Source organism: Coturnix japonica, chromosome 3, assembly GCF_054131305.1.
Source record: "Coturnix japonica strain WE chromosome 3, WE-NBRP24, whole genome shotgun sequence".
NCBI classification, from domain to species: domain Eukaryota; kingdom Metazoa; phylum Chordata; class Aves; order Galliformes; family Phasianidae; genus Coturnix; species Coturnix japonica.
The window spans coordinates 93,403,048-93,429,456 of NC_140665.1; the positions used below are offsets into that span (position 1 = coordinate 93,403,048).

Here is a 26,409-nt window from a genome sequence, read left to right on the forward strand (position 1 = left end):
TCTCACCTCATAAGTTTCAAGGCGATCAAGGTAAGTTAACAACTTCAGCCTGCTCCTGCACAGTTCTTTTTGTTCCAGGGTCAGCCTATATCCAAAACAGATGTTTTCACATTTATAATCGACACCACATCATACACAAATGAAGACAATAATTACATATTTGAACAACTAAAATATACTGAGAAATTAATAAGCTAAGAACTTGGACACAATACAATACTAATTTTAAGTCTCCACTGCTTTTCTACTAGTAATCATGTACATGAACATAACTACATGCTTCTAACTACGTAGTTATAAGAATCTTGTAATTCTGAGTAAAACATAGATCATAACATTGCATTTACTTTGAGAAGTTTAATGATAACAGTAGTTCTTGATTCTTCCTGGACTCTTTTTCCTTTTTAGTGTCTGTTTCTTCATCTGGTGACAAGAAGTTTTCATAGGGAATACCAATGTCTGCCTCCCCTGGTAAGATAAATCTGGAGGACAAAAGAACAACCAACTCATGCTGGTAAAAACAACAGAAAGATGTAGGAAATAGCTATTAAATATGTCTATCAACAGAGATTTCTATTGAAGTCTTAAATAAAAATCTCAACTTCCATATAAAATTGTAATACTGAAATCTGCTACAGTAAGAAGCAGACATGCAGCCCAAGCCAACAAAAGGCATCACCTCTTCCCTACCCTCCTTAAAAAAATAAAACACAACAATGATGACTGTTAAATATTTCTAAATTCCAAAGGAAGCAGTGGAATTGGCAGCATTTCTATAGTGTACAATTGTAACAGATGACTGGATAAAGAAAGAACATCCTATTCCACCACCAGGAACTGAATAACAATCATCTCTGCAAGCATTTCTGACCCCTGTATTTTGCTCTGCTCCCCTCCTCAAATGAGTAACAAAGCATCACTACAACTAAGATACACAATAAAATATCCTTGTAGGAGCTGCAGCAGCTACCAGGAAAGGCCGAGGAAACACAACCTCACTGAAAAAATAATGACACTGGAAGTTCTCCAGGATGCATAAAATGATATCCAGAGAAAGCAACAAGATCAGTACAAAAGTACTTTGTAAAAAGTACACAGTCAGCTTGCGGGCATATTTAAGTACTTTGATTCACAGCACTGTAATTCTTCTTATGCACTTCATCAGCATATCATTATTTTAATTATTACTTATTACTTCATTAGTTGATTTAAACAGAAATAAATAAGAAAAAGAAATAACAAAAAAAAAAAAACAACAACAACAAAAAAAAAACCACTCTTCCCAAACCTGCCACCATCTTCTCCTTTTCCTATGGCCACAAGAGCCTCCAGGTCTGTGCCTTTTAAGCCATACTGAAGCAACTTCTTAGCAGCATCCACATTCTCTGGAACTCTTTCCAAACACTCATGAAGAACCCACGCACGCTTCTTAATTTTGCTCTATCCAAGAACAAAAGCATAGGCCCATTGTTACACATTTCATGGAATCTTAAAATCATTAAGATTGGAAAAGACCCCTAGGATTATCTAGTCCAACCAACTACCCAAAACCACCACAACCACTAAACCATGTCCCTCAGTGCCACATCTACCCTTTTCATGAACACTTCCAAGGACAGTGACTCCAACACTTTCCTGGGCAGTTAATACAGTGCTTGAGATGCAGCCTCACCAGTGCCAAGCCAATAGGAACAACCATCTTCCTACTCCTGCTGACTATTTCTTATATAAAGCCAAGATACCACTGGCCTTCTTGTCCAGTTGGGCACACTGATGGCTCATATTAAGCTGGCTGTTAACTAATAACCCCATATACTTTTTCCCCACAAAGTCTTCCAGTCACACTCCAAAACAATAAAACCAGAGACGTTAAAGCATCTTAATTTGTTTCTACCACTTAGAAAATGTCAAGTTAATCTGATGACTGTCAGTTTTCTCTCAGAGAGTGGTCAGGCACTGGAATGGCTGCCCAGGGAGGTGGTGGAGTTGCCATCCCTGGCAGTGTTCAAGAGGCTGAATAGGGAGCTAGGAGATCTGGTTTAGTGTTTTTCTGTAGGTATGGTAAAGGGAGGATGGTTGGACTAGATGATCTTGTAGGTCCTTTCCAACCTTGTGATTCTATGATTTGAACCAAAAAAAAGATGAGGAAAATACTCCACAAACAGTCATCTACAGTTTTGTTTATTAGTACATGAATTTTACTTTGTCCTGTTAATGTAATGAAGCTAAGACTCTTTACAAAGCTAATGAACAAATGCCAGATGACTTAACAGCAATAAGAACAGAAATTACTACTTCTGTTCTCTGATTAGTATCTCTGCTGATTATACTATCAGAAATATAATGTTTCGGAGATAAAGATATAGATATTATACATTCAACGTATTCCACAACAGCACCGGAGTCATTTTCAGTATTGATCTCTCCACATGCCTATGAGATTTTGTGACAGATAGGATGACTGGGAAAAAAAAAAATTAAAATCAGCATATATTTCTCTTGATATCCTGGAAGATTTTACACCACCACACACTGGTAGGTTGTGCCGTTTGACAATGCTCACCTGCTGGATTATTTTTTCTCATGCCAAAACAATCAAACAAAAAAACTATGTTTGATTCTACAGAAGAGCTTTAGTTACAGGCTGGATTTGATGCAAGTTTCATTATTCAGCCTTTGCTATGGATACCAAACTAACCTTTCCATATAGCTCTACAATACCTGGAAATTTCTTAACAGCAATATATTTGCAGTTATGATTTATTCCCAGGAAACAATCTAATGCTGCATGTGAAGACAAGATTACACTAGAGAAAGCACATTGATAGAAATTTCTCCTTGGAGATATTTTCTAATTTCAGATAAAAGCTCTAAGTCCTCCAGATCAGGCCTTCAGTTAAATTAACAAGATGACTCTCTCTCTTACATTTACACTCTCTTACACTTACAGGACAGCTCTCTGAACTGCCACTAGTTTATGCTGCATAAATTAGAACACAATGGAGATTTCTGCAAAGATTACACAGCAACTCTAAAAATAAAATATAAAAATAAAAATGCTGAAGTCATAAAAACAAACCCACCAAATAGTCTTGAATTGAAGCAACATTAACAGCTGACTTCCTCCACTGCCTTTGATACACAAGATCAGAATCAAGGCCATATGCCTGAGCCAAAGACAGAGCTTCCTCATATTCTTCATTATCAATCTAAAAAGCAAACACATGAAAATGAAAGTCAATATTAAACAATCAATAATTAATTCTCTGTGTTAAAACAGGTAGAGGGATAATTACTATGGGTGTGCTTACGCACGTAGGAAAGCAAACATAATGTACGATTAGAATATGTAGAACTCCTAACTCAGGCCAGATAGTAACCTCTAGGAAAACCACAAACTTCCCAGTAAGAAGGAAAGAAGCTGTGTAGGCAATCACTACAACAGCAGCACCCCCTGAAAACTCTAATAGCTATAGTTTTAGCTTATCATTAGAAGAACTGAAGTGTCCTAAACAAAGTACTGCCTTCAAAATAAAGACACATCTCTTATGCGATAAAAGTGAGTCACAAGACTACTTTGTATGCATGGCACGTCTCAAAAAACATTCATATAATAGCAATATCAAGGTATAGATTAACCCATTCCCTAGATAATAACAAGCTAAATTAATTTAATTCGATATATCCACCCATTCTTCCATTGTTTTTAAACACATTAGCACAACGAGTCTGGCCACACTAATGAAACATGATGACCAGCAAACATCCTGTTACTTCAATTACAATGCTGGTTTTACCTAACTTATGTTAGGTAACATGATACACTGCTGTCTATGAGGCCCTTAGAAATACGCACCTAGTGTTAAAATAGCAAGTCTTAAAAAATAAGAAGAAGAAAAAAATCTGTTCAATTAAAGCTCCTTACCAGAGATGGAATCTTCCCTTTTATACTCACTTTTCTCTGGTAAAGTTCCTCTGGAGTCGTGGACCTTAAGCTAACAAGGCGGAAATTCTTTGTAATTGTACGTGGACGTTTCCGTGGAGGAGCAAATCGTTCCATTTCTGTCACAAAATATAGGCCTTGCTTCAGGTAGCTGAAGTATCTGTCCTTAGCAGAATTTTCATCATCTGAGTCAGAGTCATCTTCTCCCTCATCTTCATCACCAGGTCTGCTCTCCAAGCGTAGTCTTTTTGGAACTAGTTTTATTTCACACTGCACAGAAGACAGTTCTTAAGGGTAAAATAGAAAGTTTCCACACAGTATATCTTTGTGACAATGAGGTACATGTCCACTTCCAGTACTTCAAATTTCACAGAATCACACAGAATCACAGAATTGTAGGGGTTGGAAGGGACCTCTAGAGATCATCAAGTCCAACCCCCCTGCCAAAGCAGGCTCCCTACACCACATCACACAGGTAGGCGTCCAGGCAGGCGAGTCTTAAATATCTCCAGAGAAGGAGACTCCACCACCTCCCTGGGCAGCCTGTTCCAGTGCTCCGTCACCCTCACTGTAAAGAAGTTCTTCCGCACATTTGTGCAGAACTTCCTATGCTGTCCTTTCATCCCATTACCCCTAGTCCTATCCCCACGCACTACTGAAAAGAGACCAGACTCACCACTATGTCTCCCACACCTCAGGTATTTATAAACCTGGATCAAGTTCAATTTCAAAATCAACATTTTTTCGCTTGTAAACCCTTTACTTCTCAGCTTGAGTAATACTCTCCACAAGCCCTGACTGGGTCTGTCTTCTAGATCTGAGGTTTCATCACTTTCTTACTAAAGCAAGGGCAAAGGCTTCTTATCAGTAGTCCATTATTATACTAGATACACTCAATCCTATACCATCCACAGACAGTACAGATCTACTGTTTACAGATCTATATTTAATCTCAGTATAATTATACAGCTTACTTCAGAGTGTAACAATGTTTTCAACTATTAGCTAAGCAAATTATGGATTCCTGTTCAATGCAGATCTATTTCCAAACTGTTCTTCCATAGGCTGTAACATGCCAGTCACTGGCTCTATTTCATTTCTTAAATAACAAAACTTGCCAGAAATGTGCGCAAAAAGCTCTGGTATGTACTCAGCTATTTCAGCTAAATATTTAAGATGTTTAAGATCTATTCTAGTGTAAGCATTCTTATTTTCAAAGAAAATTCCTGGTCTACTTCATTACCAAAGTTATGTTCTACTCCTGCCTAGAACCCTATTAAAGGTGAATAAAAAACAGATCCCTTCCAAGGCTTGGTCAATTACGATTTATTCCTTGCTTCCCGTAAACATACTCCCTCTGCAAGCATCTGTTTCAAAACAAGAGGGATGCTTGAAGTATTCTTCAAATGCACTAACAAAGCAGTTTCTTGTTTTGTTTTGGTTTTTTTAAGTGAGCTGACACAAACTGTTTCCTGCAGCAAAACTTTTTAATTCAGATGCAGGCTTCCAGAAGTTTTCCATCTACACTTGGCAATTACTTGTTAAGTGCAATTGCCACGTTACTTGGCAATTAAGTTTTTTATAGATATCTGAATTGCAGGAGGTTCAGAATTGCCTGCCTAGAGATAAAGAATCACTTTTCTTATTAATAAGCACATATATGCATGCAACATACACAACAGAACACTGCTTCTACTGCATTCCTTATATTTGCTTATGTGCATTCCTCACCTCCAGACTCAGAAATCCTCCATCGTGAGCTGAAGTGACCTGAGGAGAACTCTCAAACCACTCACATGACTTTCCCAGCAAGTTTCTTAATGTCTTGGCTGATGACACAGTCAATGCACCAGAGCAACGAGCCAGGATCACAGAACTATCTGCCCACCAATTTACATCTATCAGTGGGTAATAAGATTCTTTATCTGAAATAAAGAAATAAGAAAGCACCATATAAGGAAAGGCAATTTTAAACACCAGATAAGAACTGCAGTGGCTTCAACTATTAAGAGTTAACATCTGATGGTCTAAATTTAACAAGCATTTATTATTTTATATACATTCTTGGTTCACTGAATTTGTATTTTATGTCTGCTAGTTTAGTGAAACCATTCCAGTTAGCTGAAGGATAGGAGGGAAGGGGAGGGAAGAAGAAACTTAATTTTTTATTTAATCTGTTTGCTTTTTAATATAATTTGGAAAAAGAATTCACAATAAACTGATTCACTTGCATAAAACTTGACAAATCTTAGATGGCTGATAAACGCCTCCTTAATATTTCCCTAGACATCCTTGGTCAAGTCTCTCTAACCAAGATCATTATATTGATGAAACAAAAAAGGTTTCACTGCTTTTGAGGAAAACTGACAACTGTGAACAAGGCTCCTGAAACAGCCCACAGGGTGACACTATTAAGAAAATTAAAGTGCCAACAAGATTAAAAAAACAGCATAATGAGGAAGGAAACTGTGTCACCTGCATGGTAACTGGACGCTGGGACAAAATGTTCACCACAAAGAGCTAGCTTAATTTGTTTAATATATTATCACTTCTCATGTCTCTGAAAAAAAGCTATCTTTTCCCAAACAGCAGTTAGAAACAAATCAGCTTAACACTCTTCTGCTACCTCAGTGCTTAGTCATCTGGTTAGCCATGAAGATCTTAACCCAAAAATTGAATCACCAAGAAAACAGCACAAAGAAATGGGTAGCTTTTAATAACAAAAACAAATTCAAGCATCAGTAAATGGATCTTGAACAAGTAACAATCTGCACTCATAGAAGAGCCATGAAGTACCCAGGAGATAAATGGCTGCATATGATTAAGTGAATTTTGGGAAAAGAAGTCTGACATACGGCAAAACCAGACAAAGAACATAAGAGTCAAATTCTGAAAGAAAAGGAAACAAGCTCTTCAAATTGCATTAGTATTTGAGACGTATTAGATATATAGAATATATACAGATAGACAGAAAAGGTAAAGGTAAGCTTCTGTCTTAGGCTGTGGTCTCTAAAAATACGTTATCTATTGTGTTAAAAAGTAATGGCTTATGACACAAGCTGAGACTTCTGCTGAGCATTCAGCATTCCATAGAAGTAACAATTAATGAAGGCCTATATTTGCTGAAATATCCTTTTATTTATGGCTACATCTATGAAAATACTCCCAGGAGAGGATTTTTAAAAACCACATCGTGATGTTTATTCAGCTATACTATGCTACAAATTCAAATCATATACACCATCTTGTCAACTACTGTAAGTGTAGTTAAATTAAGCTATTTCAAATACTTTTATATTACTATAAATGCTTTTTAACAACAAAATGATTTAAAATAATAATTCAGCCATATCATGTACCTTTTATTTTCTTTCTTTTTTCACTAGACAGTTTCCAGTCTGGGTTGACTTCATCATAACCCGGCTAAAGAAATAAACACAAGGGAAAAGAAAGGGTTAATGTACAAGCAAATCTTGATATCACTCACAATCTGCATATTTACTCCATCACTGACCCACTCAGATTTCAGTGAAAATGCTCTGCCTTCATTTCATAGAACCGTATGAGTTGGAAGGGACCTTTAAAGGTCATCTAGTCCAAGATGCATCACATTCCCCCGCAACGAACAGGGACACCTATGGTTAGACCAGATTGATCTCTTTTGAAAAGTATTTCAAGAAAAATATGTCTACTTGCAAAGTCTCGACTTTACTCAAAGAAAGTGGTTCTTAGGGATCTTCTCTGAAAATGATTTCCAATTCTCCATGCTTAAATTTATACCAGTTATGCACAAGTTTTCAAGTGCCTGGCGCTTCCTAACATAAGGTCCCAAATGTAACTTTGCAAACAATTTCTGTAACACGCGACTTACTGAGAACATCCTGACAGTTAAATTATTCTAAAGTGTTATCTTGCAGAAGAAAGGGAAAAAAAAAAAAATGAACACAGGAAGACTTCCAGCAAAATTTGGTTTCAACCATTCCAAGTTCCCCATGTTGGCCTCCATTCATATTTAAAAACAGCAATTCAGTCCACCTGTACCAGTTACCCACCTGCTAACAATATATCTCATTAAACTTTAAGAACCAGCTATATTATTATGATTTCAAGTTTAAGTTATCAAGTTTCAATAAAGTATTGCTAAATAATAGTTACAGCACAGTTCAATGAAATTCTCTTATATCCTCCTAAAACAAATCTATAGAAGATTATCCTGTTAGCTTCTAAACACCTATGTCCCTCATACCTGGTCAGATTGGTCCCATTCTCCTTGTTGTCTGAGAGATGGAATAGACCAGATTGTTAGTTTCCCTGAGAAATGAATTGCTGCCAGAAGAGTTCCATCGGGGGAAAGACTCATCTTGAAAATTCCATCCTGCCAAATATTGTCGGGAAAAAATAAATAAATAAATAAATAAATAAATAAATAAATAAATAAATAAATAGATGAAAAGGGGTGGGGGTCAGAATACAGATAAAATGACAACTGACAACTGTGGCATAAAGGAAGAACACTACAATACAGCTAACAGAGTATTTGAACTTATTTGTAAATAAATATTCATTTATAAATGAAAACTGAAAGGCTGTTCTTAAATAATCTGTCTAGAGATGGGATTTAGCAACCTCAGTTCTCTCAGGCAATACAGCTATCTAGCATAAAGCTTATCGTGCAGCCCTCCCTCCCTGGTAGCAAACCTTTCTCTTTATCATAATATCCACCCAAAAAATAAAATAAATGCAGTAAAATAAAACAGGAGAATGAGATATCTAGATAATGCAGATGAGTTCTTGAAGGAGAATAATACAACTGCATATTTCAATCAGTTCCACAAGACAAAATAATACATACTGAACTTCCAAATTTTAAAGCCAAGCTGACGGTCCTAGCAGGTTCTGAAAACAGGACTGAGATATGATTTTTTTTTCCCTGTGTTGCAGAGTATGGGGAGCATACAATTTCTGTGCTTTCACAAAGATTATCAGGTCTTCAGAGCCTAGTTTTCACTCAGAGATTTTCAGTGAAAGACAAAAAAACTTCCAAAACTTTTCTCAGAAGTTCTCAATTTGCTTTCTAAAAACCTGAGAACAAACTTTCATCCTACTGTAACAATAAACATACAATAGGTTGGACTTACAATCCAATTTACAACCAACTAATCAATTTTTAAGCAACATCCTCCTCACCTCTTGGAAAACAAGCGAACATAAGTGAGCAGAAGAGAACTCCATACACTTGCATATGACTAAGAAGCTTTAATATTTTTTTCTTCTTAAACTTAACATATTAAGAACGCATATTTTTGAGTTGAGTTTTTTATGTGCTTTTGAGATTTTATTTTATTTTTGCTTTTTAATAAATAAAATAAATAAAAATAATATTTTAATTTCTGTGGCTATTTTATCTTTTATTATTTTATCTTTTAGCTATGCCATAGAAACAACAATGATCAAGTAATCTGCTCACTGCACTCACACTGTATAGTGTTTTGCAACTACAGAGAGCTCTGCTTAAAGCCAAGCTTAAAGTATGTCATTACTCAAAAAGGAAGGCATAATTGAGATTTTGTTAAGCAAATCATTATTATTTTCCTAACAGAAATAATTCTTAAGTGTTCTCCAATTATGAGCTTAAGTACCCAGAATGCTATAATCTGTGCTCTAGTTTCTCAAGGAATATAGCATACTTACTGAAGGCAATTCTTCTCCACAAATCAACTTGAATGCACAGAGTGCTAAGAAATAAGAACTGTTGAAGAACTTAAAAGTTTAAAACACGCCTAAAATATATAACCCATTCAGATAAGCAACCAGTGCTTCAAATCACAGATTGTTGCAAGGGTTAAACATCTACTTAGTCATCAGTAACAACCCTACTGCTGTTTGAATTTAGATGCAGGGTGGTTGCTAATACTTTCATATTTAAAACCCAAGCATTGATATCTACAGAGATTAATCTATCCTTTGACAAAGCAGGCAATGCCACCTCAGTAAACAGCTTGTCAGCTTGATGGAACTGCAGAAAGAGACACTGAGAGTCTCGATAGATTGCCACTTCACATTTTAAAACTGTCATTTAAGTTACCAACACTAAGAATCAAATCTCAAATACAGGTAATCCTCTAGCTGCTGTGCCTGTCACATCTTAATACTGTTGCCAATTCCCTACTAAGAAAATAAAATACATCTCCCACATTTAAACTATAATCCCAGCAATTTGACTAGAACATTCAGTAATAACTCTCTCAGATTTTGTTTGTAAATTCAGTATTAGCAAACACAGTGAAAATGAAGTTTAGCACAGCACTGGTCTTTCAGTAAACTTCCATGTTAGTTCAGCCCTGTCTTTTTTGTTTTCAGTGAAGGAAATAAAATCTCTCCTCATTCTACCCCTGAGAAAGATTCAGAGAGATCTATTTTTCACCATCCAAACAAGTATCTAGTTTCTTTTTTAAACCACACACCTAAAAATCTCAAAAATCTACAAAGGTTATTTCTAAAGACAGGATACAAACTATTTTTCTCTCACAAAATCACTGTGCAGAGTGGGAGATAAATTCTTCTTTGCAAACAAACCATGGGGAAAAAGCTTATTTCTGTTAGGAAAGGGGAGTGAATCAAAAAAAAAAGCTACAAATAAACTACGAACAAGGGGCAGGAGAAGGTGATGCAGATACTGAGTAGACAGCCCTGCAGGTATGCAGAAGAAAGCCAAAACTACTGTGTATGAAGCTTTAGAAGCATAGAAAGCACACACCAGCACTTCACTGTGATGGGACTTGAACACTCACACCCTCAAGGGAAGGAAGGGGGAATCCAAGACACATATGCAGGATTTGTTTGTTAAGAACAAATGTTTTTTTAACAGCAGTTTTGCTGTTTTCAAATGCATCCTCATACCATAATTCTAACTCATTTTAAACACTTGGAGCTGTTTAGGAAAACCCTTCCATAGTATCTCTTAGCATACAGTAAAAAAAAGTCTGCTTTCCCTAAATTAAAATTAATTATTCATGGTTTAATGTATGAAATTAAACACCTGTAAATTAAGTAGATTTTTGTTAATACAGGAGTGGAATAGTGCAGAGATTTTGATTTTTATTCCTCCCCTCGAGATATGTCATTGGAAAAAAAAGAAAAAAAAAAAGAAAAAATAACCTCAACCAAATCTCTTCTTTTGGATCATCTACCTCACATGCTATAGTTATTATACTCATTAATAAGCACTTGGGTGGCTCTTTGTAACTTCCCATTTGAAGGAAAGCTTGTAGTTAAAATGGAGCTCTACAGCACTGACTTTGTTCCTGCTAGTATGCTGGAAACCCCAAAATTGAAGCTTCAGTAGATGAACTAATAGGATTTTCAAGCAATCCAGAGAAGCTACTCCATTTTAAACTAAAAGCTTATTATTTTTGATAAGCTTCATAGAAACGTTAATTCTTTTGCCGTATAAATTAAAAACTCCTTTCAGATCCGTCTCTCAGGCAGTTATTAACAGACAATCATGTTAGTTGAATACATTTCTGGGGTAGACCTAGACCTTAATACCTGTTCTGTTCCTCGTCTGCTGTAAAATCTTAAATTCATAATCCTTAATAATCCTCTTCTCTGTGCCTGTAAGAACAGAAACATACCAAGAAAGAAATGAATCTCATACATTGTTTTATGCACCAAAAAATAAGTCAAATCTAAAGTAGTAAAACACCTTTGCAGAATTCTTTAAACTTTCTTAAGCTGTCTATTTTAAAATAATGCAAGAATAACTTTGCCTGTTTCATTGTGTATGTATCATACAGCAGAAAAGCACTACCTGTTTGCAAACAAATGATTCATTAATTCCATACTAATACTTACACAAGAATAAACATTGGAATTTGTCTTAGCGTAGTATAAATTCATTTCAGTATATCTTTATTTATTTATAGAATAGTTCAGCTAGAAGACCAATAAGTCCAAATGGCTGACCACTTCAGAGCTAACTAAGAGTTAGAGCACGCCATAGAGGGCATTATCCAAACACCTTCTGAACAGTGACAGACATGGGTCATCGACCATCTCCCTAGAAAACCTGTTCTAGTGTTCAGCCACTCTTATGGTAAAGAAAAATTTCCTAACATTCACTCTGACCCTACTCAAATAGAGCTTTGTGCCACTGCCTCACAAACTTCCAAATGACAGTGGTTACCTAATCAAACATTTGATGCTACTAGAAGTAAATGAAGTCAGGAGTCAGACAAACTGAAGCATTTACCTCAGATGTACTGTCTTTTGTTATGAAGTAATAAAAAAGATAAAAATAAATTGACTTTCTCACTTTTTTTTTTAATTATTTTTTTAAATTGGCAGTGGACATCTGTTGCATTTTGTGTTTTCGTTGTTTTGTTCAAGTTTCTCGAAAACCACAAAAGAGACCATCAAAAACTTGAAGTTCATAGCATACCATAGAAAAATAGCTATACATACTAGAGAGAAAGAGATAAATTATTAGAAATTCACACCATAACTTTAAAATAGTAGAAAGAGACAGATACTGAACTTCCCATTAGATAATTCTATTAATTACAATAATCATCCCCACAAAAAATTTAGAGGAAATATACTTACTGTTCTAATATCATCTTCATAACTAGTGACATGTTTATAATGAGGAGATCCTGACAGAACTCTCCAAGCAGATATCCCACAAGCAGTTGCTTTAGATACTCCATCTTCATCTGTTTCACAACCCCCTACAAGCAGAAGTCTGCAAAACATATGAAAGTGTATTATTTGTTTCATATACTGCCACATAAACATTGTGCCATTGTTTTTATTTGTTTGCTTTTTAACTTTAAGTCAGAACTACAGCAGTTTGGTTGTAGTAATAAGAAATCTTTAGTGTAACAACAGTCCCAGAAAGATTTAAACGAGGCTGTTCATTCACAGATATTTTTTTAAATTAATTCCTATTATTTGTAGTATTTATCTCCATCCATTACCAGTCTTATTTTTCCCAAATGAAGCACAACTCCCACCATTTAAAATAAAATATATAGTTATAAATTGCAGTTACCTGCTACGCTGAAAGAAGGACAACAGTAAGAACTTAAGCTTACAAAATATTCCAGTCATTCAGTTTAAGCATAAACAAATGGAAATTTAATAAGTGGTACAAAAGCTATTTCTCCTTTAATTAAAGAATCATCAGGAAGAGCTATTTCAACCTTGTTTTCCAAAAGCCACACTACCAGTTACATAAGTCACTCTGAAAGTAATGTCTTCAACTTATTTCCATGAAAACCATGACTAAGAGCGCAATAATACTATCTGATAGAAAAAAATCTCAGCTACAAAACACTATTTTCAACAATCACCACTATTTTTGTCAGTGATGGGCAAGAGCTTGCATGCCATGCTCATAACAATCTGCACCACTGAAGATGACTTGCTGTCATTGCTCCTAAAATGTGCCACCCATCACCTCACTATGCAATCTCCATATGTGTTCAGCAAGAGTTCACAGGAACAATATTTTCCACACTTCATTTCCAATGAACTCCACATGGAGGAATTCAGTGACACATGTTTAGTTCATATGCACTTCCATGTCAAATGTCATTTTGTCAGCCTGCCCCTCTGCTGCCATCTCTCACACAGCAACAAAACATTAATAGAATACTGGTGGGAGGACTCAACCCCTACTGCCATACCACCAACATCAGCCTCTGATGCCATGGGCCAATATAACAAAATAAGAGGCATTACTTTCAGAGCATCTCTTGTAAATGTATTTCTTCCAGTTAATGCAGAATATTTAAAATTCTTCAACTTCAGAGTACAGAATGTGCCATAAAGGTCCACTGCAAAGCATTTCCAGATGTTAGATCTAAAGCATATCAAAGTATTTTTCCTTTAATCCCCTTGTCTTTATTAACAAGCAGTTTTAGATTTAACTGATGATTACTTTGACAAAGAAATTAAGAACAGAGCTTTACATCTGTTTGGAAACATCAATTTATTGAACAAGCCGTCAAAAAGCAAAGTATCTGCAAAAAAAGGCATGGATTGAAAAAGCCAGAAGTTGAAGTTGGGGAACAGTATCACTCTTCACAGCCTGAGTTACTCTTGAAATATTCTACCACCTAGTGGCTGAAACTCATATAGCAATCATCCACTGTTCCGATCCATTTAAAAATAAACTAAGAAGTAATGTTGCATCTCACCAACAAAAAACTCTTCTACAGTCCTGCTAAATAACAAACAGTAATTTAATATTATTGTATAAGAACATCTAATCTAATTTTAGCTGCCCAGACAACTGAATAGTGTCTGGTACAAAAGTGAAGAGGCTCTCTGTGTGTTTCATGACAAGACACCCAATTTAAATAAATCTCTTCATAACTTACTCTTCAGGGCACTAGAATGTGTATTGATTTAATGGACATGTACAATATGAGATGAGTATTTCTGGTAAACTAAAACTGATTACTGAAGAAGAGTGCCCTTTGAAAAGTGAACAATTCACAGACTAAATGTCATACGCTTAATCCGTTCATTTCTCTCCTGCACATCTTTGTTTCCCCTCTCTCCTGAATTTCCCTTCTGCAACTTTCCCATGTTTCCTACACATTTATCACTGCAGAATGACATGCTGCCCCTCATCAAGGAGGTTAAGAACTGCCCCCAACTCATACAAAAACATGGCCTAGATTTTTTCTGAAAAACTCCAATTAAAAACGAGGAGAAAAAAAAAAAAAAAAAAGAAACCTGAAATTCCTAAGTTCCTTCTAACAGCTCCAATAAGCTTTAGGAAAAAATATTCAATCTACCCTATTGTGCATGATATGGGTCATGTCCATTTTAGTTGGCCAAGAATAAACACACTGGCATACTCATATCTGAGTGCACATGCTAGCATCAGTGAACACAAAGTTGTATTTTACAACTCTAAAAGATGTAATATTGAGTTTTGCCAGCATAGATTGTTACATATAAAATGATTCCTTAAAAGTTTCTCACTCTCCTCAACCCCCTTCTTGATAAATCATGGAAGAAAGTTTCATATGCATCTGCATCCCTTTCACAAGATCATCACAACTGAGATGTCAGTTCCTTAATAACCAAAAGACAGCAGGCATAATCCTCTAGAAAATTAATTTATCTGTAGTTTTGCCCATCCACAGACATCTACATTCTTCCATAAGCACCAGCCCCACTGCAACATGCCACTCAGTTAAAAACTTCAGCAACAGCAGTAACTAAAACTCAATTACAATTGACTGCACAGTGCCAGAGGTGACTCAGAAACAAACAGTAGCAGAAAGACCAAGAGAAGAGTTGTCAATAACAGTGACAGCGCTGGCTTCAAAACTGCCTGAACGAGCTCTCAAAAACTCCATCAAGATAAATCTTTTCAAAGAAATTTTGGAAAAACTGTCACATACAGTGCAACATATTTATAATTCAAAAGTATCTTTTAGGATAAACGAAACTCAATGACAGCTGGAATTAAGATGTCATATCAGTTTAGACACACACAAAACACACAACCTCGAGACAAAAAGCCTTCTCCCAGGACTGCAGAGAAATTCATCATCACAGCAGGTACTTAAAATTTTAAAAAGCTTTTCAGAGAGCAAAATGCAGCAGTGGGGGCAGAAACTATTAAGATGAATAACACAACTGGCATCTAAAGAAAATGAAAAGTACTCCTGAGAGGCTCAAAGATCTGGCCTTGTTTACCAATTATTTTTTCAAGACTAGACAGGAGATGACTCCAAAATAACAAGAGCTGACATGTAGGCTGGGAATCACAACAGGAGAGGGGGTGGTTTTCCTGGGTTGTTCTTTGTCATTTGTTTTTTGGGGGAAAGGATGTTTTCTTTTTTAAATTTGTCCCAATCTGAAGGAAAGACTATGCCAACAATTCCCTCACCCCCAAAAATCTTAAGTACTACTTTTTCTCACCAAATACTTGGTTTCCTATACAAGCTAGAGGCTTAGGCCACTCCTGATGGGCCACAAAGCAATGTTAATTTAACAACTGACACTTACTCCTTAAGGCCCTCAAAGGGAATATGTTGTCTATCATTCTGTTATTGACAGAACTGGAAAAGGGGTTGATACACCAGACGACTGTGCTACAATCAGAGTGAAGTCAATAGGTTGGAGAGACAGGACAGTAGAAATCTTAGGAAGTTCAAAAAAGGCAAGCACAAAGACTGCACCACGGGAAGAATAGCCACATATGCCTAAGTTAACTGGACAGAACAGAACAGATGGAAGATGGCTTTCCAAAAGAGTATTTGGGGAATCCTGATGATCAACAAGATGACCACAAACCATCAACATGCCCTCGCAGCAACGGAGGCCTAATCCGTCTTAGGCTGCATGAGGAAAATCACTGTCAGTATGCTGGGAGGAATGATCCTTCCCATCTGGCTAACATGTTAGATAAAATCTGAATTGCTGGATCCAACTCTTAACATTTCCGGTATAGCAGGCATGAACACTATGCTGGAGCAAGGCCAGCAAAGGGCCTTTCAGTCTCAAAAAGCTGTCTGCCCTTAATGTATCTCAACTGTACTCTGTTTTCAAGGGTTTTATAAAGTTAGGCTAAAGATAACTAGTATACTATTGGTCTCCAGGATATCAAGTTCAATTAAGGTATTCAAGAAAAACTTGAGACTTCTCCACAACTCCTCACTCATCAATTTCAGTACAAAAGCAAAAGTTTCAACTGATTCTAAAACCTTAGTCCTCCATAGCTATCACACATTTTAGGCTCTACCACCAGACATCTTCTGTAGAAATTGCAGGTATTCAGCTCAAAATTAAGATTCACAAAACAAGCAAGGTGATGAAACTCCTAATAGAACCTACAGCAGAGAGCTCACACTAAAGCAGACACACATGTTTTACCAACCAAAGGGCACTGAAAATTCCATCACAGGTGAAGGCTAGTCTATAGGAGAATGCAAACATTCAAGCATCTAAAAAGTACCTAACATTTTTAAACAGCAGTAAAACTTCAGATCAGACTTTCTTCTCAAGAAAGTTTCAAGTTTTCCTACAAAATCAAATGTAATTCCTACTGAAACATTCTCTATACGTTAGGAACCACTAAGCTTGGTCTGAACAAGAAAAGAATGAATTGGTTCTGTTGTCTGGTCAGAGTGCTAAGAAAGCTCCATAACCGAAACACCAAACTCTCAATTTGGTATACTGAGTATCAACTATTTGGAATTATTAGATAACAGGTTGAAAGAGGTAACTACATTCAAAATTAATCTCTTAAAGTAATAAGGTAGAAGAACATTAGATTTGTCAATAACCAGTTTTTCCTTAAAGGTAGGTTAGACAGCTAATTTAACACTGAATAATGAGTTTCTAAAACAGCGAGCTTTCTCTTAGCATTGTATAGCCACGGCCAATTTCAGTTTAAAACAAGGCAGAGATGTAACACTGTGCCAGTAAATTCAATTGTAATAGTTCTAGTGCAAGAAAAATATCTAGAAAAGTTCTTACAATTGAAAAGGTAAGTTGCTGAATTTATCTTGACACTTAACAAGGAGATATAAAAATTGTAGATGTATTTTCAACCAAAGCAATTGTCTAACCAGGCTCTGTTCCAACTACATGTGGTTCTAAAGCAGAGGTAGACTGAATGGCAGCCTAAGATGCAGTACCTGTGCCCAATATGTTACTAGCAGAGAAAACACATCACAGAACAACTCCAAAAACCAAAGTCAGAAAGTGAAAAAAGGCTATCCAAGTGCAGATTCAAATTCTGAGAGAAAAGAATAAAACCTATATTCCAGCTCTTAACCACATGAAATTCAGAAACATCTTTTGAAGCTATTTCTGACACTCTAAAAATACTGCTAGCACAAGGGAGACAAACAGTAAAGGACACAGCTTGATTTCTCTCTCCTGAAATCCAAGTGCTGTATTTGATAAATGAAATCAATTGTTCTTATAGAATGAAAATGCACGGATGAACTGACTCAGGTTACCAAGGAAAATACCTCAGTCATGTTCCCCCTCCTGTTATTTCTACACCTAAACCATAGTTTCACTAAAGAAGCCATACTGCAAGCCTTTCAAGAGAGTATTCTAGGACATGTGCTAAGTACGTATCTGCCAAAAACTGGAAATAATTGAAGCTAAGGGCTTAACAGCCCATTACTTCATAGCTTCACACTCTCCTACTGGTATTATAATTAACTGCAAATTAACAGAAACAGCTCACTTCAAAGAAACTGATTCTGAGGTCAAGCTTTGTATATTTTTATTTTTTTTTTGGTGTTGGTTTAGTGGGGGTTTACTTGGTTGGCTGGTTTTGATTTTGTTGTTAGGTGTTTTGGGTTGTCTTTTTGTTGGGTTTTTTTGTGTGTGTGGTTTTTTTTTTGGTTTTTTTTTTTTTTTTTGAAGGAAAGTTAGTTTTTAATTCTGAAAAACTTGACAAGTCAATAAAAAAAGCATTCAAACTCTCAAATAAACAGGTGTCAATTACTCAATAAATATCATAGCATTAGAGAAGAAAAAAAAAATCCTCACTTGTTAAGGAAAAAAAAAAAAAAGCTTTAAAAAGCATGCAAAAAGAAAGCCTCTCTTTAAATTACATTCCCAGAGATAACAAAATCTATTTAGACCTTAATCCCAGTGAAGACTCTTTAATACTGAAGACATGATAACATAAACATGAAATATACGTTTCTATAAAGGATTCTTTTGGAGTTCCCAAGCAAGCCTGCTAGATGTCGCTTGTTCTAATGCCTCAGTGCCACCATCATTCAAGAAAGCGCATCTTCCTTACTATTTGTACACACTACATTTATTTATTACATAAACACCTACTAGGGCTTCTTTCATAGATACAGCAATCCACAAAGAACAACTTGTTACTGCCAATTCATCTAACACCCATATTAAAATACACACCCCCCTCTCTCCTTTTTAAATACACGCAGTGTACTTCATTTTTTATTTTGCCACTTTTGTCCATCGTTTTTCTGTTACTGGAAGGTAACAAACAGACAGAATGCTTACCTGTGACCAGGATGGTAAATGGCAGTAGTTATTCCATGGGCATAATGGCTACTAAAGCTGAAACTATGACTTTCTTGGAAGCTCTGATTTGTTCCAACACTGAATATAGGGAGAAAAAAAAAAAAAATATATATATATATATATATATATATATATACACACACACACACATAATATACATATAAATATACATATAAATGCAGATTTGCGTTCTTTACAGAGTGGAAAGAATTACTTTAAAGTTATCAAAGTAAGACAAAACTTAAGCTTACCTTACAAGGTAGCTTCTCAGTTCTCCACGATAATTAATGACAAGTAGTTCAGCTGACCACTGAGCACTTGCTTTATATTCTAGAAAGATCAGTCCAGCAATAGCATAACTCAGATCTCCTGAAAAACTTGCTGTCTTTACACAAAAATGTAAACAGACAGAGTGAGAAAGATAGTGAAAGGGGAAAAAAAAAAAAGAAAACAACACACCTTTGTGGGAATAAAATTTACTACTTCTATGAAAATGTATCCACAAAGCTAAAGTTTCATCATTTCTATTAGCAACAAAATACACTTTTTTAAATGTTGATTTCAAAGTACGTTATTAACTATGTCCAGAAATATAACACACTAAGGAAACAAACTTGAAATATCCTTCTTTTGTATACATAAAATGCAAAATATATTCTGCCAGCCAAGCCAACTGCAATTACATGTTCTCATCTGAAGGTGAAAAAAAAAAAAAAGTCTCATATTGCTCTAATAGCAATATTTTCTTGATTTATAACCCAATCTGCCTATAAACTGCCAATTTCCAATCTACTACTACAAACCTTAATCATTTGCTATCTATACTTCCAGAATCCACTGTAACTAGAGATTTACCACAATTCTGGCCAAAAGAATGAACGTTCTGACTAAGTACCACAGCACAAAGAACACACTTAGCACATTCTACACATGACTTAATGTAAGTCAACTACAATATAGCCATCATACAATAAACATCATGTTGTGTATCCATGCATGGTAATCATATTTTACATTTCAGTTCTCCTAAATGAAAATTTAACTGAAGACTGTACTTACCGGTGAAATGACCAAAAGCTCACTACCCATTAGGTCAAACACTCTCACTGTTCCAGTGCTTTCAGCATAAGCAAGTAATGTACAGTCATGACTCCATGCAACTCTCCTCCACTGAGGGTTAGGATCTTTTGGCACTATGAAAAAAAAAAAAAAAAGATAGAACATTGTTAAAACTTTAAATAATTTCTTGTCAGCACTGTCATCTATACTCAACTGATCTTTACTAGTCAATGGCCACAATGTGAACCACATCAAAAGCATCCGCAGCAGACCATCTAATGACCTTTAACTCATCCACTGCCTGCCACTGCTGTCTTTACCTTGTTCACATATTTATTTGCATAAGCCAAGGCTTATAAAGATTTTGTAGTTATCAGTTTTCTTCCCTCCCTACAAGCAACAAAAAGACATAAGAGGAAACAGACCAAAAAAAAATTGTTTAATTATGTTTACAGTTACCAAAAAAACTGTACTAGTACCATGACACAAGTACTCAGTCTGGTCAACCAGCAAAAAGGTGGCAATTTACTATAAGCAGCCTATTCCACTCTACATATCAGGATTCAAAATCCTTTTGGACTGGAAGGAGTCCTTACCCTTCCCCACTCATTGCAGGGGAGCTGAACTAGATAACACTTAAAGGTCTCTTCCAACTCCAAAGGTTCTATGATTCTATGATCCATCAGACCAATTGAATCCCACTGCACTTTTTCATGTGGCAGAAAAATTCATATTTGATTAGAAATAATTAGAAAGAGCAATTTAAGTGAACTTTAAAACGTTCTAAGGAGTAAATTCTATGGTTCAGAGCCTCTAACCTAAAGACGGCAATTTCCTGACAGATCATCATTCACCTTCTTTCTTTGGAAAATAGTATCTGCTATGCCAGATACATAACAACAACACCTATATTAAAAAAACATGGCAGGATACCCATCATCATTACAAACTTACCTTGTAGGAGGAAAACAAAACCAAACAAACAAGCAAGCCTCCAACATCCACTATGCCTCCAAAATCCATTAATTTAACTACCTCTTCATCTCAGTTCCTGTATGTTAACTATAATGAAGAGAGCCAGAGTAGAGAAAAACAGAGCTAATAAAAAAGTGAAAATATTAAGAGATTTCACTGAATTTTTTTAAGCAGTTAGTAGAGCAACACTACCAATCAGCAATGCATGAATATACAACAATGGCTTTAAGTAATGGTACAGAGGTTGCTGTACTTTATACCTTGGCATATTCCAACTGTGGATCCAAAATCATCTTTTGCAGACCTGCAGAATAAATTTTATGATTGATATTATATATAACATTAAAAAAAGACCAAAAAAAAAAACGAACCTGAACAAACAAAAACCCCTACTTACTCCATTTTCCAGAGTATACAAAAAGCTATAAAAATACCACAAGTAAATGTACAATTCAATGGCCTGCATGTACTTAACTACTTGTTCAAAAGACAGATAGTAGTCTTCAACCCTTAGGCAGCGAGTCTGTTACAATACTGTTTTAGAAACCTCACTTTCAGACTATAAGAAATAATATCCCCATTTAGTAGTAATGCCGTTCAAAATAAATGCTGAGGTCCTAAAATGCTGCAGGAAGTTTTTTTCTTTAACAAGTCAGTATTCTCTAGGTGACAATTAAGAATAAAAAAAAAAAGCAAGAATATAGTTACAATAATACAGTTGAAACACAAGATTTATTCCATAGTTTATAAGTTGACATTTATGGTGTTCACTTCTGATTGAACAATTTTCATACACTTGCTTCTTTTACATATAAATAGAAGCTCTGACCTTCTAGCAAATGGATTTTTGTGAAGCAAGTAAACACACTCGATCAAGATCTGTACTACAGCTAAATGTGTTCTTGAACTGGCAAAAGAAAGCTTGTTGTTAGGGAACTGAAGGAAAAAGGAAAGCATAAGTCTTTATGGCAATTCATGTTATTTGTAACATACGGTAAAGCCAGCTAATCTACAGAGAAGAACAATATCTCCTTGTCACACTTTTTTATGAGAGAACTTTTCTTCTCACATAATGACTTGACAGGGGAACTGAAAGGCAAAGGCTAAGAGACCACAAATTGGGCTTAGTAGTCTGAAACACCTTAACAGTTTTCTTATATAACTGAAAATAATTTAAAGATTACAAAAACACATCCTACAAAAGGAAATACAGATAGCTCTTATCTATAACTTTTGTAACCGCTGATGAGGGGCAGGGAGTATGAACTGTTCTTTAGTCTTGGCCACTCGTGATTTTAAAAACAAAAGTTTTTTGTTTTCTAAGCAATAACATATTTTAAGAATATCTCATTAATTAATTTCAGAACATACACAGCAATCAGAAAGAACAAAAAGGTCTTTAAAACTCTGCTTAGGAAGTCACTATCTCAGAACTCCACAACTGTTGTTATGAAACAACACAGCCTAAAATTACCTGATTTCTACACGCTGGTCTTGCACAACAGCCAACAGTTTACCATTGCTGAAAGAGAAAGATAAAGGCATGAAAGTTATTTAAAATCCAGCTCTTGCAGAACATTGATGAGAGCTTTAGCTGCTTTTCTTCACAGATAGATACAAACTTCCCAAACTTTTAAACAAAGAAGTATCTTAATAAAATTCCCTTCATGTCTGAAATATTTCTGTCACAGAAATAGTAGCTTTAAGAAAACAGAAAAATATGCCTATAATCTTGCTGCAAGGAAGGTCAAAATCAAATGTTCCTTATCACTTATAACAGCAATACCTAAAATTATGCATTGCTTTATCTGGAATAAACAGCCATCATACTTCAGTAAGCCAGGTTATCTCCTTAGGAGCAGGCCTTTGTACCTAACATACATCATTGGAACACATCAAAAGGAGCTCCACTTTCCTCAGAGTCAGCATCACCTTCTGTTTTGTATTGTTGACAGAACTCTTGTTCAACCATTGATCATATTTAGTGATAATAAATAAGTAAAAATATTCCATACTACTTTCATATCATCAAACCATGATTTATGTAAACACTGATGATCTTTTTTTTTTTTTTTTTTAAGCTAGTGATTTCTCTGTTGTTTCTAAAATTGATTTAGAACCACTGTACCTTGGAACTCTCACTTTGTTCCTGGCATTCAATAGCAGATGGTTTTTGAAAGTATGCATTCCCTTTCCCCTAGTTTTAAAATAAGCAATTTCTATTACATAGCCTACAAGTCTCTAACTGATAAAACTCAAGTTGTAATCCTTCTGCTGTGAGCACATTCATACTGCAAGCTACTTCAGTACAGAAGCTAAAAGTATATTCAGACATGAGTCAGAGATGCATTAAAAGCCCCTGGATAGCAGACTGACCTTTCTTTTCCCAGAGCTGCCTGTGAAAGCCCCCGATATTTCTCTCAACCAAAGACAGTAGCATTACTTTAATAAGTTATTAACTCAGCACTGTTGCCACGTGGGCAGGGTGGAAAGCATCAGTACATTCACTTCTGCCCAAAACAGAAAAGCATACAAGTACACAGGTTGGTTACCTTGCAAGCACTAAGTGCCAGTTGATCTGCTTATTAACTAGACGAACCAGTCCAGATGGTAGAGAAAACTTAGCAGGGCTGAAAAAAGAAAAGTACTGCCTTATTCAGAACGTAATCCTAAAAGTAGTTGAGATACACATGCCAGATGACTTAGTTTTAAGGCAACCGTCAACTATATAGGACATTTCAGCAGATAGGCATGAATCACTAACACTACACTGCCAGTGACAAGGGTTAACAGAATTATCAGCTGAATTAATAGAACCACAGCCACATCTTCAGACTTTGGTCAGTAGCCAGTTTTGAGGACACCAATAAACTGATGGGCAGCCATGACAGCGAAGGAACTGAAGTACTTGTTTCATAAGGAGAAGCTGAAGGAACTGTACTTATTTAGCCTGGAGAGGAAAAGGCTTCAGAGAGGACTTACCAAAGCCCTCTGATACCTATAAGATTGCCAAAGAAAGTCCCTCAGATGCATAGCACAATATCGATCAGTAAAAACAGAGAAAGTCTGAAGCTGATATAGGGAACCTGATCTGAGTTTAATGTTTGCCTGCTTTTTTCAATTCTTCTTTTCCAATTATATATATTAAATGTAAGAAAATGGCAACTAGAACCAGTTTTGAAGACTAAAAAACAGACTTTCAACACTAGTGGTGTTAAGAAAATCCTTATAACTAGGCTTGTGTGATGGCATGGAGCCCATAAAAACAAGCATAAAAGACAAAATATACTAGAACACCAGAAACAGGGAAAGTCACATTGTCTGCTAACTTAAAACTACATGACTGTTTCACAGGAAGCAAAAATTAACGTCCCTTTCTTGAAAACAATAGGATGCCACTAAAAAGAGAGAACTTCTATCTTCAAACACTCAAGTTTATTTAGACTTCTGATAAAATAAATAAGTCAAACTAGACAGCTTCAGGTGAAAACACAGGTGTTTTCAACTTCAGTTTATGGAAACAAAATTCTAAGCAGTTTTACTGTTGTTAAAAGTAATTTTCCATCAAAATCAAGATGACATTAAATTGCCAAATAAGAAGACTATAAACCTACCTGTACCAGATATATCGAAGCAAAAGCAATGCAGGACCTACAGGAAACAAAAAGAAGGGAAGGGATTACATCTCTGGGTGTTTTAGGGCATTCTTCAGCTTACTGTATATAGAATTTGACACATTCCTACAAAAGAACATGGTGTTGCTGGTGAAAAAAGTCTCTATTCTTGGTTGAAAAATAAAATGCAAATTAAAAGAAAAATAAAAGCAAAAAAAAAAAAACACCCAACATATTTCTGTTAATTCTAAGAGAACTGTCTAAAGATGAAAGTGCAACTTAATTACCACATAAATTTTCCTCTTAATTCCATGAACAGCAAATAGCCAAAGCTGATTGAGGGAAAGAACATTTTTTTGCAAAACGTAACAGAACTTCTCAACTTTGTAGATGCATGTTTTTCTTGTTTGACCCGCTAAGCTAATAGAGGCAAGAAAGTTCACAAAAATAATACGTAAACAACACAGCAATACTGCTAAACAGTAAACATCTTTCTGAAAAGAAATTCTCCACTCTGTTTTCATTATACTAGCTCCTCTAAGGAGCAGAAATTGCAAATTTTACAAGCAATTCACATACCATTCTCATGAGTCATAAACATAAAAGCAAACCATATTTACCTGTAATTGCTCTAGTGATGATAAATGATGCACCATGTTTTCTGTTGCCTCTCGGCTGCAATTACAAGAATAATGGTCAAACTCTGATACACTTCATCACTTAAATACAGCATTCAAGCATTCCTTCTGTGGTTGAACATAAGCTGCCTACTAGCCTACAGGTTCCTCATGCATCTCAATTACGTGCAACTTCATACAGCAATTCAGCTCTATAAGCTAAAACAGACTATAGAATCAAATATTATCACTGTCATGTTGTAATAAACAAAATTTACTACAAATTATCTATTGATTCAGCTTTGCTGTGGTCTTCAGGTAGCAACAAAAGGAACTGACTTCTAACTACATTCTCCCGTATTACATTACAAAATATTCTATGCCATATGAATGCCATATTGCACTGTAATTCTCAGAAAAAGCAATTGGAGTTCAAAAACCTGTCTTAAAATGTCACTGCTAAATGACATAAAAGCTTCTTATAAAAGTTTCAGAAATGCATTTAAAAAAAGAGCAACTTAAGTAAAACTCTAAGCATCAATTTGTACAAGGCAATTCAGTTCACCACAATACTCAATAGCCTCACACAGCCCTTCCAGCACTTCTGCTCTACTTTTGTAGATGGAAGGACCAAACGTCTTCCACCTGCATAACACTCTCCAAACACAGAAAAAAAAAAATCAATCATGGAACAACATAGGATATATATTCATCGCTATAAAAAGAGGTACAATTATTTGCTAATAAGAAAGTAGAAAAAACAGATTAAGACAATCAGTAAGAAAGGCATCACATACAGACTTCTAAAATAACATTATGCATGTACTTTTCTACATAAAATATTAGAGCATCACTATAGTAGCAGGTAATGAATGAATAAATTACTTCAGTATACAGGATACACTTGTTAACTCAGCCCTCTTATTCCAACTTACAGGGCAGCAAAACACTGACGGACACATAAACAAAAAGTCAGGAGTATCTGCAAGTTTAAAAACATATCTGGCCTCAAAAAATTAAACTATTAAAATAAAGTAGTTCCCTGTGCAAAGCCTGCAATCCAGAAACAGTCTTTGAAATAATCAAGCTGTTTTCTTACAGTACATTAGAAGTCAACAAAGCTGCACTAATAGATAACCTCCCAGATTCA

At 35.5% G+C, this 26,409-nt stretch overlaps 1 protein-coding gene across 4 annotated transcripts in view; it reads right to left on the reverse strand.

Moving 5' to 3' along the window:
- The window catches only part of NBAS (NBAS subunit of NRZ tethering complex), a 148,489-nt gene that overhangs the window by 118,694 nt on the left and 3,386 nt on the right, over positions 1–26,409 (reverse strand). For all 4 annotated transcript variants that reach the window (XR_014944252.1, XM_085542189.1, XM_015859432.3 and 1 more), the window contains exons 2-19: positions 25,263–25,317; positions 24,643–24,679; positions 23,581–23,658; positions 22,503–22,550; positions 21,289–21,332; positions 20,054–20,187; positions 19,246–19,379; positions 18,974–19,072; positions 12,548–12,686; positions 11,492–11,557; positions 8,190–8,318; positions 7,303–7,366; positions 5,675–5,868; positions 3,956–4,213; positions 3,084–3,209; positions 1,289–1,440; positions 348–482; positions 7–85 (exon numbers count right to left, since the gene is read on the reverse strand). Coding sequence is in view for 3 of the 4 variants with exons in the window: in XM_085542189.1 (XP_085398315.1) it covers positions 7–85; positions 348–482; positions 1,289–1,440; positions 3,084–3,209; positions 3,956–4,213; positions 5,675–5,868; positions 7,303–7,366; positions 8,190–8,318; positions 11,492–11,557; positions 12,548–12,686; positions 18,974–19,072; positions 19,246–19,379; positions 20,054–20,187; positions 21,289–21,332; positions 22,503–22,550; positions 23,581–23,658; positions 24,643–24,679; positions 25,263–25,317 (1,971 nt within the window). In the remaining variant the exon portion in view is untranslated. The remainder of the gene's footprint in view (positions 1–6; positions 86–347; positions 483–1,288; positions 1,441–3,083; positions 3,210–3,955; positions 4,214–5,674; positions 5,869–7,302; positions 7,367–8,189; positions 8,319–11,491; positions 11,558–12,547; positions 12,687–18,973; positions 19,073–19,245; positions 19,380–20,053; positions 20,188–21,288; positions 21,333–22,502; positions 22,551–23,580; positions 23,659–24,642; positions 24,680–25,262; positions 25,318–26,409) is intronic.